The sequence below is a fragment of the Phoca vitulina genome, unplaced genomic scaffold (genome assembly GCF_004348235.1).
Source record: "Phoca vitulina isolate PV1807 unplaced genomic scaffold, GSC_HSeal_1.0 scaffold1, whole genome shotgun sequence".
NCBI classification, from domain to species: domain Eukaryota; kingdom Metazoa; phylum Chordata; class Mammalia; order Carnivora; family Phocidae; genus Phoca; species Phoca vitulina.
Window position 1 is genome coordinate 91,972,002 of NW_022589704.1, and position 15,208 is coordinate 91,987,209.

General features: G+C 38.7%; 1 protein-coding gene across 2 annotated transcripts in view; it reads left to right on the forward strand.

The window, feature by feature from the left end:
• Positions 1 to 12,111, forward strand: part of MCM6 (minichromosome maintenance complex component 6) — a 32,378-nt gene extending 20,267 nt beyond the window's left edge. The window contains exons 12-17 of one of the 2 annotated variants that reach the window (XM_032411221.1): positions 1,220 to 1,348; positions 2,883 to 3,044; positions 4,683 to 4,818; positions 5,783 to 5,938; positions 8,172 to 8,311; positions 11,641 to 12,111. In XM_032411221.1, the coding sequence (XP_032267112.1) occupies positions 1,220 to 1,348; positions 2,883 to 3,044; positions 4,683 to 4,818; positions 5,783 to 5,938; positions 8,172 to 8,311; positions 11,641 to 11,757 (840 nt within the window). In that variant the 3' untranslated portion in view covers positions 11,758 to 12,111. The remainder of the gene's footprint in view (positions 1 to 1,219; positions 1,349 to 2,882; positions 3,045 to 4,682; positions 4,819 to 5,782; positions 5,939 to 8,171; positions 8,312 to 11,640) is intronic. The other variant, XM_032411222.1, reaches the window with a different exon arrangement.
• The last annotated feature ends 3,097 nt before the right edge of the window (positions 12,112 to 15,208 follow it).

Sequence of the window (15,208 nt, forward strand, 5' to 3'; positions counted from 1 at the left end):
ATTTGACAGAGAGAGCACAAATAGGCAGAGTGGTAGGCAGAGGGAGAGGGAGAAGCAAGCTCCCTGCTGAGCAGAGAGTCCTATGTGGGGCTTGATCCCAGGACCATGGGATCATGACCTGAGCCGAAGGCAGCCGCTTAACCGACTGAGCCACCCAGGCACCCCTGTGTGTGATTCTTTAATTTAGTTTTTAAACTTTTTATTTGGAAATAATTTCAAACTTACACAAAAGTTGCAAGAAATAGAATAGTGCATGTAGCACCCATGTACCCTTTATTCACATATTAACATTTCTCTATATATCTATGGTTTTTTTGTACTATAGGAGAGAAAATTGCTTATTTTTAGTGTGATTTTTTTTAAGATTTTATTCATTTATTTGTCAGAAAGAGAGAGAGAGCACATGCAGGGAGGAGCGGCAGGCAGCCACTTAACCGACTGAGCCACCTAGGCGTCTTTTTTTTTCAATGTGAATAACAATTCTTTGATTATCTTCATATATTCACAAGTGGCAATATAATATTGTGGCTAAGAGCATGGACTCTGAAGCTAGACTGTTCAAATCCTGGCTCCATTATGTATTGTGATGTCAGAAAAGCTACTTTACCTCTCTGGGCCTCAATTTACTTATCTGTAAAATAGGGATAATATTACCTACCTAATAAGATTTTTGTGAGGGTTGCATGAGTTAAATGCTTCTAGACACACTTAAGGCAACTGCCTGGTATATACGGAGCACCCTAGAAATCTTAATTCTGGTGTTGTTATTAAAGTCCATTAATTCCTTCAGGAATATTCTTAGCGTGGGGCAAAGGTATGCATTAAACTATTAATTTTAGGGGTGCCTGGGTGGCTCAGTCGTAAAGCGTCTGCCTTCGGCTCAGGTCATGATCCCAGGATCCTGGGATCGAGCCCCACATCGGGCTCCCTGCTCAGCGGGAAGCCTGCTTCTCCTTCTCCCACTCCCCCGCTTGTGTTCCCTCTCTCGCTGTGTCTCTCTCTGTCAAATAAATAAATAAAAATCTTTGGAAAAAAAAAAAAGAACTTTTGATTTTAAATGAAACTGGTACCAAACTTTGCTCAGAAACTTGGTACCCATTGATACAGCTTTCATTGGCATATTAGAGCTTGTTTTTAGCTATAAATAATTTTGTAATGCCAGGGATAATCTGGAGTGGATATTATTGTGACTGACCAAAGTGATCTTCTTTTGAATTAGGTTACAGATTATGCTATTGCCAGACGTATAGTAGACTTGCATTCAAGAATTGAGGATTCCATTGATCGTGTCTATTCCCTTGATGATATCAGGAGGTATCTTCTCTTTGCAAGACAGTTTAAACCCAAGGTAACTTGCCCTTTTGTACTGGCATAGGGCATTGAAGAGGGCATTAAAAAGGGTTCTGTGGAAATTAACTGAACCTGTACTTGTTTGGGGTTTTTTTTGTTTTTGGGGGGTTTTTTTGTTTGTTTTTGTTTTGTTTTCTTTTTGAGGTTTTTCTGTTTTGAGAACAATGTTTCTTCAGAAAATTGGGAAGAGGAAATTTTCTAAAAATGTGAATAATTTTCTTTTACTTGTTAGGTGCTAATAAAAAGATTTTTATGGGTGAAGAATTTTGGATAACCAAATAAAGTCGGACATACTTTTATTTCAGCCATTATTCCTAAGAATCTTAAAATTATATGAGCTCAAATCAGTAGTCTACTGAATGTTCTGGAATCTTTAAGGAAAAATTTGGATTCCTTTAGGTCATTGTGATGAACATGGCTTAATATTTTACAGTAATTGATGTAGTTCATTTAATTGAATCTGTACTGGATCCAGGACATTTATTTTTAAAGTAAACTTTGTAATCCATTTGTTTTGTTTAACATTTTCCTAAAATAGAATACCAAAAAAAAAAAAAATTTGATTCTGGGTGAGGTTTTTACACTATTGTCTGGCTCAACTTTGGGGAGTTGCCCTTAGATTTTAATTATCTATCACCTTCACTGATTATCCATAATATTGAGATTGATTCTCATTGTCCTGAAAGAAGCTTAATGAGGCATTTAAAACTAAGGGTTATTGGTCACATATGTTTAAGGAGGCTTTTGTTCTCTATGACTGTGTACCGGTCCTATGACCTTGGCAGGCTTCCTTAATGGGCTGAGTTCCTCGCTCTGAAAAACTGAGTATTCTTTTTAGTATTCTCACTTTGTTGTTATTATTCAACAAATAATAAGGTTTACTGAAATAGCTGGAGTGTGTGTGTGTGTGTGTGTGTGTGTGTGTGTAGACCTCTCTTTTTCTCAAAGACAGCATAAGTTAATTAACTGAGTTTCAAGAATAGTTTGAGCATTAATTTTTTTAATGAGCTTTGGCATCTTGGGTTTAAAAGGCATTACATCCTATTCCACTGCTTTAGCTTGTTCTGTGTCTTTTAGAAATGGCATTTGCTTAAATACCCTGCTGTATTCCTGTTGACAAAATTAGTATATGAAATTCACAGGCATCCTTAGTTTAGTGTTTTTTGTTTGTTTGTTTGTTTTTTAAGATTTTATTTATTTGACAGAGAGAGCAGGAGAGCACAGGCAGGGGGAGCAGCAGAAGGAGAGGGAGAAGCAGGCCCCCCGCTGAGCAGGGAGCCTGATGTGGGGCTCCATCCCAGGACCCTAGGAACATGACCTAAGCCGAAGGCAGTCCCTTAACCAACTGAGCCACCCAGGCACCCCAGTTTAATTTCTTTTGAAATGCATTTCGGTGTTAATTCTTTGTTGACTACAGAGTTTTGACCCTCACAGTTCCCCAGAGTGTCTCTACCTGGAAGGCTCTTAAACTTATGTTTAATGCAGCTCCCATCAAGTAGAAAAGCTCTGACTTCGGTGATGTTCTGAAACAGATTTCTAAAGAGTCAGAGGACTTCATTGTGGAACAGTATAAACGTCTCCGCCAGAGGGATGGCTCTGGGGTAACCAAGTCTTCATGGAGGATTACAGTGCGACAGCTCGAGAGCATGATCCGTCTCTCTGAAGCAATGGCTCGGATGCACTGCTGTGACGAGGTATCAAAGTCACCTTAACATAACAGGAGGAAAGAGCAATTGATTTGTTGGTTTATAAGCATGTTTTTATCTTTGGTATGACAGTTGAGTGCTCATAGGATACACGATGCTAGGATTTGTCCCTTGAAGGTTGCTGGTAAACATTTATTAAATATAGTTAGATTAATATGATGAAATAATCATGTCATAGATTATAGAGTACATATAGAGGTGAGTTACCATTAAGAGGTAGATGATCCTCCTGAAGTATTGTGAGAAAGTCAGTAGTAGCCTAAAGCTACATCATCACATCACAAGAAGGGTGAGTACAATGTAATAAGTTATTTTGAGAGAGAGAGACCACATTCACATAACTTTCATTACAGTATATTATTGTAATTGTTCCATTTTATTATTAGTTATTGTTAAGCTCTTACTGTACCTAGTTGATAAACTTTATCATAGGTATGTATGAATAGGAAAAAACAGTTTATCTAAGGTTAAGTACTATCTGCAGTTTAGGCATCCACTGGGGCTCTTGGAACATAATCCCTGAGAATAAGGGGAGATACTGTGTACCACATTTTATTTACCCATTGATCCATCAGTGGACATTTGGGTCACTTCCACCTCTTGGCTGTTGTGAATAATGCTGTGATGAACATGGGTATTTATATGTTTTGGATATTAATCCCTTATTAGATATATAACATGCAGATACTTTATCCCATTCTGTAGGTTGCCTTTTTTACTCTGTTGATTACCTTGATGCTCAGAAGTTTTTGGAATTTTATACTGTTTCATTTGTCATTTTTCTCTTTTGTTGCCTATGCTTTTGACACCATTATCAAATCCAATGTCCTGAGGCTTTTTTCCTGTGTTTTCTTACAAAAGTTTTATAGTTTTAGGTCTTCAATCTATTTTAAGTTAATTTTGTATGTGATGTAAGGCAGGGGTCTAACTTCATTCTTTTATATAAGATACCCAGTTTCCACAGTACCATTTGTTGAAGAGACTATGCTTTCCCCAAGGAGTGGTCTTGACACCCTTGTCAAAAATAACTTTGACCATATATGTGAGGATTTAAGGATAACCATTACTCTATATAAGCGCGATCATAGAATATGTCCCCCTTGTGTCTGGTTTCTTTTATACAGCATTAACACTATAAGATACCATCCAGGCTTTGTGTAGCAATAGTTTGCCTGTTTTCATTGCTTTGTAATATTCTGTCAATACATCACAGTGATTCACCTGTTCTGTTAATGGATATTTGGATAGTTTCCAATTTGGGTTCTCATGGGATATACATGTCTTTTGGTCTATATATGTGTGTGTACATTTCTGTTGGGTATACACCTAGAAGTGGAATTGTTGTCATAAGTTGTAGGTGTGTTCAGTTAAGACTGCCAAAATGCTTTTCCATAGTGGTTGTATCAATTTATATTCCCACCAGCAGTGAATGAAAGTTGTTCTACATTCTTTCCAGTACTATATATTATTGGTCCTTATAAGCCATTCTGGTGAATTTATGGTGTTAACTCATATTCTATGTGTGTGTGAGAAAACTAAAATGCCACTGTGATTTGGTATGGAGAAAATCTGTGTGGTGTATCAAGAACACTGACTTTCTGATTTACTTCATCTTGATTGGTTTAGGTCCAGCCTAAACATGTGAAGGAAGCTTTCAGGCTACTGAATAAGTCAATCATCCGTGTAGAAACACCTGATGTTAATCTAGATCAAGAAGAAGAGGCCCAGATGGAGGTAGATGAGGGCCCAGATGGCATCAATGGTGAGACACTTGTTTACTGTTCTGGAGTTAGGGACCAAAATGTTCTCTGAGATGTATACTTGTTGATAGTTTTGAAGTCTATATAACAAAAGGGAAAAAATGGATATTGTACTATTTACAAAGTAAAATACAATTAAATAGTTAATATAAAATATATATGCTTGAAAGACTGAAAGAAAATATACCAAAATGGTAAGAGTGGACCTAATTCCCCGGCCTTATTTATCATTATTTTGCTTTTGAATTAAACACATGTTCCAGACAAATACCAGATTTTTAAATTTTGTGTATAATATTGCAAATGAACTTTTAGGTCATGAAAGCTTTGTATCTGCCATCCTTCCCATTCCTTCCACTTTAGTTTTTTTTTGGGTTGTTTTTTGTTTTGAGAGAGAGAGAGTGCACTCACACAAGGAGGGACGAGGGGCAGAGAGAATCTTAAGGAGGCTCCACACATGGAGTCCTTCGTGGGGCTCCATCTCACAACCCTGAGGTCCTGACCTGAGCCAAAATCAAGAATCAGACGTTTAACCAACTGAGCCACCCAAGCACCTGCTTTCAAATTAGTTTTTGTCTTCACTAGTAGCATTTACAAATTTGCTTCTAATTTATTTGTAAAATTACTAAATACTGAGTATAACTAAATGCTTATTTAGAAGTTAGTATTAAAATAGAAGTAGTAGGGCACCTGGGTGGCTCAGTCGTTAAGCGTCTGCCTTCGGCTCAGGTCATGATCCCAGGGTCCTGGGATCGAGCCCTGCATCGGGCTCCCTGCTCCGCGGGAAGCCTGCTTCTCCCTCTCCCACTCCCCCTGCTTGTGTTCCTGCTCTCACTGTCTCTGTCAAATAAATAAATAAAATCTTTAAAAAAAATAAATAAAATAGAAGTAGTATACTTACAAACATTTGATAGGGGAGTGTTGGAGGCACAAAAACAAGATTCATATGGTTGATATTTTACTTAGGTCATGTTGACAGCCCTGCTCCTGTGAATGGAATCAATGGCCACAGTGAAGACATAAACCAAGATTTGGTTCCTAAAGCCTCCTTAAGGCTGAGCTTCCCCGAGTACTGCCGAATCTCCAACCTTATTGTACTTCACCTCAGAAAGATGGAGGAAGGTAAGGCTGTACCTAGTGTGCACACATGCTCAGTCATTATGTAGGTTGTATTTGCATAACCCACTTCTGTTGCTAAAGATTCTGTTTTGTCAGAAGAGATAATAAATGTTACACAAGCTCGCTTTGGCAAAGAAAGTCTTTGGGATATCAGTATAGCTGACAGTCTGGACATTTACCTGTAAGTTCATTGTCAGACAAAGGTCATTTGTTTAATGTCCTTGGCCTATTGTAATGTTTTTGAGAAGCAGAAGTTGGGATCTGATAATATGTAAAGAAGCACTTAGCAAATGTTTATGCAGATGCAAAATCACTGTTCCTTAGAATAGCTTTACTTCAAATGGATGGAGTCTAGGTTGTTTATATCTCGTAGCCAAGTAATTGAACTGAAAGGACCATATTAGCCCAGGTTATTCTGTACTAGAAATGAAGTAAAATCCTCATTTCTCCATAGGTAAAGTGTGATACCTGGACATTAGTACACTTCTACCTTGACTGATTTACTGTGCTATTCTAACATGCCTATAGTTAACCACAAGGCAGAAGGAAAAATGATGAAATCAAGGGGTCGAACTTAAACTTTCATTAGGTGGTTAGCCATCAGGTAGTTCTTACTTAAAAATCCCCAAATGCTGGCTTCCATACATATTCTCTCATCACAGTGTGCTGTCTGTGATGGAAGAAGAGAACAGCAGAGATTGTCTTAGCTTACTAAAGATTTCAGCCCTGTAGTTTTTCCCCTGTTTCCTTGGAACTGTAGGCCAGGCGCGGGAAGGAGAGAAGGCAGTAAAGAGGCCACTAGGACAGACAGGTTTTAGCCCCACCCTCTTCTCACATAAAAACATTGGGGAGCTTACATGTTCGTGTGTTCACATTGTATTTCATTTTTCTCTTTATCATGCAACTGAATTTTAAACATGGCAAACCATTAATGGAATAGAGGTATGGTTAGCACCCAGACACTATCTGCATTCCACAGACAAATTCTGCTAGGTCTTCCTTCAAAAAAAAAAAAAAAAAAAAAAATACTATTCACCCAGTCAAGTAAGTTGTGAATTCTCAGTCTTCAGGTAGACAGCTGTTCTCTAGTCTAGCGCAGGAAGCACAACCTTTTTTTTTTTTTTTAAAGATTTTATTTATTTATTTGACAGAGAGCACAAGTAGGCAGAGCAGGAGGGAGAGGGAGAAGCAAGCTCTCCGCTGAGCAGAGAGCCCGATGCGGGGCTCGATCCCAGGACCCTGGGATCATGACCTGAGCCGAAGGCAAATGCTTAACCGATTGAGCCACCCACGCGCCCCACAACTTTTTTTTTTTTTTTAAGATTTTACTTATTTTTGCGAGAGAGAGAAAGCACAAGCACAAGCTGGGGGGTGGGGCAGAGGGTGAACAGGAAGCCCGATGTGGGATCCATCCCAGGACTCTGGGATCGTGACCTACCTAGGCTCCCCCCACAGGGAGCACAACTTTAAACCAAGAAGGTCACTTACCAAGAACGTTTAGATAATGAAGTTTCAGTACACCCATAATAAAACTTTTCAAAGGCATTGTCAGTAAAGCTAGAATTTTCTTGTTTTTGATTTTGTATTTTATTAGCAATAGCTAGAGTCAAGACTGAGTAGTTTTCTTTTATTATACTTTCTGTAGTAGTTGTATTATCCAAGTTCCAACTTTTCTTGTGACTTTAGAGTTCTGCTTTGGAGTCTTAAGAAGTAGAAAGTCATTCAGTATAGATAGACCTTACTGAAATAAATTGGTAATTTTTTATTTTGAGTGAAAGCCCATGGTTCACTTCTTGGTTGATCTCAGCTGCATGAAATCTTCCGTGTTCCAAAGAGGAAAAGTTATGTTTAAGAAGTTTTGTTTGCTGTTGCTAATTTATGCTTTCAGTTGCTATTGGCAAACGTTCCCATGGGTAATGAAGCATAGAAGGTGGAGGAAACACCTTCATACTTTGAAATCTTAATAGCTTTAAGAAACTTGTTTCTTATAATCTCTATTTATTAGATTTTTTTTCCTCAGGATAAAGTGAAGCATACTTTAATACAAGTAATATGACAGGTTATTTCAGGCTTACGCTGGAACATTGCAAATCTTACTTCAGCAGATACACTTTCTGACAGGTTGATGGTTATCTAATCTGCACATTATCTTGTTGTGTATGCAAACCCCAAGGATTGGCAATACAATTTGCTAGAAGGAAAATTTAATCCTTTTGAAATGTATTTTTTGTTGCAGAAGAGGATGAGTCGGCATTAAAGAGGAGTGAGCTTGTTAACTGGTACTTGAAGGAAATCGAATCAGAAATAGATTCCGAAGAGGAACTTATAAATAAAAAAAGAATCATAGAGAAAGTCATTCATCGACTCACCCACTATGTACGTACAGAACTACTGCATGATTATTAATGGGGGAGGGAGTCCATGCCTCATGTTCATTTATTTTGAATTCTTGGGATCTACTTAGAATTATGAATTGTAAAAAAGAATTTACAGCAGTTAATTGACTTCTTTCCTCTGCTGAAACAAGCAGAACCTAAGTTAAATCTGGGAAGGTGGATTTAGGGTCTTACTGTCTGAGTGTTTTTAACCTTTGTTTTCTACTCCCATAACCATAAACCTGCAAGCATTCTGACCCCTATCTCCTGTTTTCTGTGTTTCCTCTTCCCCATATCCTCACTTCCCACATCACCCAGCCTACATATGTTCTGTCCCAATGATCACTCTTTTCTCAAACTTTAAGCTGTAATCTCTCTGTTTTACTTGATTGGTGAAACCCCAGCCTTGGTTAAATATAATTCTTTAACTATTCTGCATCCAAGCAGTTAAAAGTATCTGGAGAAAGGCATACCACCACAGGCCATGTCCTACTTTAAATTCATGACCACTAATCTCAAGCGGATCATTCTTTACTGCGTCTTACCAACCTCACAATGACGCTGTGCAGTGCTGTGACTTCTCCCACTCTCTTACGGACCATTACAGGCATATTCCTCCCTACCTACATCAGTTGGTCATTCTCTGTATTCAGCCTGTCATTAGCATTTGTCACGTTGATTGCTCCTTCTAAGTCACCATATTTTCCTGGCTCTTCTCCTATCTCTCTGATTATTTCATCTTAGTCTCTTTTCTCAAGTCTTGTAACTTTTTAAATGGAGTGCTATCCTCAGTCCTCAGACATCTTTTCTATTTACATTGATTACCTGAGTGATCTCATTGGGTTCTATGAGTTTAAACCCATCTATTGATGACTCCCAGATTTAGCTCTCACCTCTCAACTCCGCATGTCTAGCCAGCTGCCTACATGTGAACTATAGGCATCTCACACTCAGTGTGTTCAAAACAGTTCTTCCCCCATGCCCATGTACTTACTTGTTCTAAGCCTTCTACCTTAGAATCATCCATGATTCCAATTTTCCCTCATAGCTTCTCCTTTTAGCAGCAAACCCCATGAGCCCTGCCTTCAGTATGTGTATTCTGTGTTCTGTTCTCCCCACCTTCACATCTTAAGCTCCCATGCGTGGACTTTCACAGGAGCCTCCTAACTGTCCTCCTTTGTACTGGCTCTGTGTCCAGCAGCCAGACAGAGCTTCTAACAAATCAGAATGTTTAGTGCCCTACCTTCCAGTCCTTCCCTCATGTTTGCAGTAAAATCTCGTCTCCATACCGTAGCCTGCAAAACTTACACAATCAAATCCCTTGTTCACCTCATTGCGTAGGACTCTTCCTGTTGCTACTCAGTGGTGCTGGCCTTGTCACTATTCTTAGACACACCAAACATGAAGACCTTTCACTTGTCTTCCTCCTTTGTCTCTTTACCCAAATCCCCTCTTCCATTCTGATGTCTGCTCAAATGTTACCTTCTCAAAGAGGTGGTTCTTGCCTGGCCTGTCAGAATAAGAGCCTCCTTGGTATCACTCCCTAACCTGCTTCACGTTATTTCATAGTGCTTATCATTGTCTGTTCAGTTTGTCTCATTAGAATGCAAGCACCAAGAGGGCAGGAACTTTGTTTTGTTAACTACTATATCCCCAAGATCTGTAGTGGTGCCTGGCACATAAAGAGGTCAAATATTTGTTGAATGATTGAATATTTCTGTTTAAACGGCAGATTCAGCCATCCTGCAGTTCACTTTACAGTGTCCACTATATGAATATTATGGGTGTCACATATCAGTGTTGTGTCATCTGAAAAGTTATTTACTTGTGGGAGTAGATGTGAGTGTATGATTACAGGTGGTGTCTTTTGGAGCGGGGTGTTGAGAACAATTACTCAGATCAGAATTTAATAAATAATATTTATGAAGATAAAGCTGAATTGGGGTGGTGTGCATTCAGAGGTCTTTCTAGTGCTGGGCAGTGTTTGCACCAGGCCAAGCCCTTCCCTCCCTAGTGTCTCCTGGGATCAGTGTAAGATAAAATGACCCACACAAGAAATCCACATTGGGACACCTGGTGAAATTAGCTGATCTGAACTGGGGCTACCTTTTTAACTTTACACCACCTGAGCTAGCTCACTACAGAATACTAGAGAAATTATACTGTGCTGATAAGGTGTTCTCCCTGTGAGGGTGTGTTAGTACATAAAGTGATCTCTTGAAAGTGTTCAGTCCCTCTTAGTGACAATAGTGCTCATACTATGGGACATTTCTGCCTTCTTTGGATCAAATCACTGTTTCCTGAGTTCTCTATGGGCTTGGCCGGAAGTCCCTCTCCTTTGTGGGTTAGTCTTGTTTTTTTAGAGAACACACATGCCCTGGGGGGCCGGGGGGAGGGGCAAAGGGAGAAGGAGAGAATCTTAAACAGGCTCCACGCCTGATGCGGGGGTTTGATGTCACAACTCTGACATCATGACCTAAGCTGAAATTAAGAGTCGGATGCCGAAGCAACTGAACCACCCAGGTGCCCTTCATTTGTTTGGTTATTTTAGAATGAATCACAGGTACATGTGGCATGTTCTACCTTTTTTTATTAGCTCATAGCTCAGAGTGAAAATTTTTCCATGTTGATTATCTTTAGATTCTGCTTCTAACTGAATTATGAATGGATGGTATATGAAAGAGTTCAGTGGCCAGTAATTAGAAATTAACATAAGTGAAATTAAAACACTTTTATCAGAGTGATAAACAGAATGATAAGCATATTTATCATTCGATTTTACACAGTTGCATAATCTTAAAATTCATGCATTGTTATCTTACCTTTTTTTTTTTTTTAAGATTTTGTTTATTTATTTGAGAGAGAGCACAAGCAGGGGGAGCAGCAGAGGGAGAGGGAGAAGCAGGCTTCCCACTGAGCAAGGAGCCCGATGTGGGGCCCTATCCCAGGACCCTGGGATCATGACCTGAGCCGAAGGCAGACACTTAACTGATTGAACCACCCAGGCATCCCATCTTATCTTTTTTGAAATTATATTTATAGGCTGTAGTATGCCAGGAAACCTTACTGAAATCACAATGTTGTTGAGCTCATCTATGTATTTTGTAATTTTTCAAGAGGTTTATGGTATGAAAGGGTCTGTATCCTAGTGGGAAAGGAGTTTAACAGAACCTTGGTAAAGATTTTAAGGGGTAGTCCTTTTTCTAAGTCCTTCTGAAGGGGAAATGGAAGAAAACGCTAATAGCAAACACTCAGAAGGATCAAGTTCTATGGATGGGGGCACTTTTACAATACCGCTGGAGACATGAGGACAAATGTTTGTGTTCACAGGATCATGTTCTAATTGAGCTCACCCAAGCTGGATTGAAAGGCTCCACAGAAGGAAGTGAGAGCTATGAAGAAGATCCCTACTTGGTAGTTAACCCTAATTACTCGCTGGAAGATTGAGATACTGAAAGTAACTAACTGAGAGACTGTGGCCCCTACGTCCTGGCCTGGAGTACAGATGTAGCTCTACTAGCAAGAGAAACGTTTCTGCCAGCAAGGCTTCAGTAAAATTTATTTTGAGGAGTAAGAACCTAGTTGGTGTCCTGTATGTCACATTCCTGTAATACGCTTTTGTATTAACATAAGCTGTGTTTATTGTCTAAATGAAGTTGGAACCCAGTGTTTGGTCTCTGTAACCAAGACCTTGTTTTCACATATATAGGAAAAGGTGCAGTACTTTTATGGTATGTGAATAACTTTATAATTGCCAATGACTGCTTTTCTTCATCAAAATAAAATAATATGTTCTTCAGTTGTCTATTAGATTTATTTCCTCCCTTCTCTAATTACTGCTTTCATCTGCAGTTGACCCTTGAATAACATGGAGGTCAGGGGCACCAGATCGTCCAGTCAAAAATCAATTAATTTTGACTTCCCAAAAACTTAACTAATGGCCTACTGTTGACTGGAAGCCTTACTGATAATATAAAGAGTTGATTAACACATATATTGTATTTTTTTTAAGATTTTATTTATTTGACAGAGATAGAGACAGTGAGAGAGGAACACAAACAGGGGTAGTGGGAAAGGGAGAAGCAGGCTCCCCACTGAGCAGGGGGCTCAATCCCAGGACCCTGAGATCATGACCTGAGCTAAAGGCAGACGCTTAACGACTGAGCCACCCGGGCGCCCATATTGTATTCTTAAAGTAATACTTTTTCTTAATTTTTTCAGTATTTCCAGGCTATAAGTCTTGTCTACAAGTTTTTTCAAATTGTTGCAGATCTCTAAAAAATTTTCCAATATATTTATTGAAAAAAATCCATGTATAAATGGAGCCACACAGTTCAAACTTCAATTATTCAGGGTGGTGGGGGGCAGCTGTACTCACAAACATGAGTCTTTCCCTTTTTGTTTAATGGGTAGGTGGGTGGAAGTTTATAGCATTATAAGCCTCTAGGATTAGGTTCCTGTGAGGAGTCGTCCTTAGAATTAGTATGACAGATAAGGGGCTTTGGAGATTACTTTCCAAGGTTTATTCCAGTTCTGTGTTTTATTTTTTCAGACAGTTTATAAAAATGAAACGTTTATTATACTTTTTCATCATTAGTATGTTCATGATGTAGCAGTTCACACTGTTGCACCCTTTAACAACAGATGGCATTTGGGGCCCTGCAGGACCAGTTAGGGAATGTTTATATGTTTTATGTGAGTTCATTCTCCAATGGCTTGAAAACAGTAGGGTGAGGAGGACTGGGAATGGATAGAGAAATTGTGCAGTTAGCAGATACAGACTATAAACTCCTCTTGTCAAAAGTATGTTCCTAACTAATGAAGGTAGAAGCTGTTGGGAAGAGGAAACCTCAGGGTTTAGGATACCAAGCTTCCTGTTGAGGCAGTTAGGAGATGCTAGCATAAGGCACAAATAACAGGCAGGACATTCAGTTAACAGGCTAGTGAAAACTCGGGACAGCAAGAAAGAGCCCCTCTCTGCACTGACTTCCGACATGATGAAATGAGATGGGGAGGTCCTGAAAGAAACACCCTGACAAATTTGAACTTTAATTTGATAAGTACCTACCTAAAGGGAAATTTGAAGCGTAGGAAAGATGAGTTTTTTGGTAAATCCTCCTCTTCCCAATTTTGCCATTTGAGTGGGGGCTTCCAGAGCAAGGTGAAGTCATTACTATAAATAAAGCCCCAGTTTTTGCATGTCTGAATAAGTGTGCTTATATTTCCACACACCCTTCTGTACAAGTTACTTGTCAAGGAGGTGAAGTGGCTAATGGATGATGGAGCATGTATAAGATCCTTATGGAGAAATTAGACACATGTTTAGTAAATGGATAGATGTAACATGTTTCTGAATGGGAAGACTTGAATGTTTTAAGTTAATTGAGCTATAATGTATTTCCCACAAAATCCCCACAGGTATCCATCAATAAAGAAATGACTACATAAATTGTGGTATAACTGTACTGTAGGATATACAAACAAAAATGGAGTAAACCTACATGTTTGAAATGGAAATTACCTCCAGGACACATGGGAAAAAATGCAAATATAGCCATAGGAGTACCTAAATACATAAAGCAAGTATTAACACACCTAAAGGGAGAAATAGGTAGCAATACAATAATAGTAGAAGACTTCAGTACCCACTTTGACCAATGAATAGATAATCCAGACAAAATACTAATAAGGAAACATTGATTTAAATGACCTATTAGACCAGATGGACTTAACAGGCATATATAGGATAGTCCATCCAAAAGTAACAACACACGTTCTTAAGCACACAGGGAACATTCTCCAGGGTAGATCATGTTATGCAACAAAATAAGTCAATAAATTGAAGAAGATTGAAATCATTAAGCATCTTTTCTGACCATAATCTAGTGTGAAACTAGAAATCAATTACAGAAGAAAACGGGGGCACCTGGGTGGCTCAGTCTGTTAAGCATCTGCCTTCGGCTCAGGTTGTGATCCCAGGGTCCTGGGATTGAGTCCCGTGTCGGGCTCCCTGCTCCACAGGGAATCTGCTTCTCCCTCTGCCCCTCCTCCCACTTGCTCTCTCAATATCTCTCTCTCAAATAAGTAAAACCTTAAAACAAGCAAACAAAAAAACTGGGAAATCAACAAGTATGTGGAGATGAAACATGCTACCAAACAACCAATTTCAAAGAAGAAATAAAAAATTCTAAAATACCTGAGACAAATGAAAATGGAAATACAACATACAAAAATTTATGGAATGCAGCAAAAGCAGTTCAAAGAGGGAACTTATTTTTTTTGTTGTTTTATTGATTTAAGTAATCTCTAAACCTAACATGGGGCTCAAATTCATGACCCCTAGATCAAGACTCACACACTCTTCCAACTGAGCCAGCCAGGTGCCCCTAAGAGGGAACTTTACAGGGATAAATAGCTACATCAAGAAACAAAGATCTCAAATAAACAACCTAACTTAACATCTCAAAGAACTAGAACAGAACAAATGTTAGTAGAAGGAAGGAAATAACAGAAAATAAAGACTAAAATTAGACAATAGAAAAGCTCAATGAAACAGCTGGTTTTTGAAAAGAAAAAAGACAAACCTTTAACTAGACTCACCAAGAAAAAAAGAGAAGACTCAAAATCCAAAAGAAGAGGAGACATTAAAACTGATAGCACAGAAATACAAAGGATGGTAAGAGACTACTGTGAGCAATTGTACACAAATAGAACAACCTAGGAGAAATAAATTCCTAGAAATATACAACCTACCAAGACTGAGTCATAAAGAAATAGAAAATCTGAACAGACCAATTACTAGTAAGGAGTTTGAATCAATAATCAAAAACCTCCCAACAAACAAAAGTACAGGATTATATGAATTCAATAGTGAATTCTACCACACATTTAAAGAAAA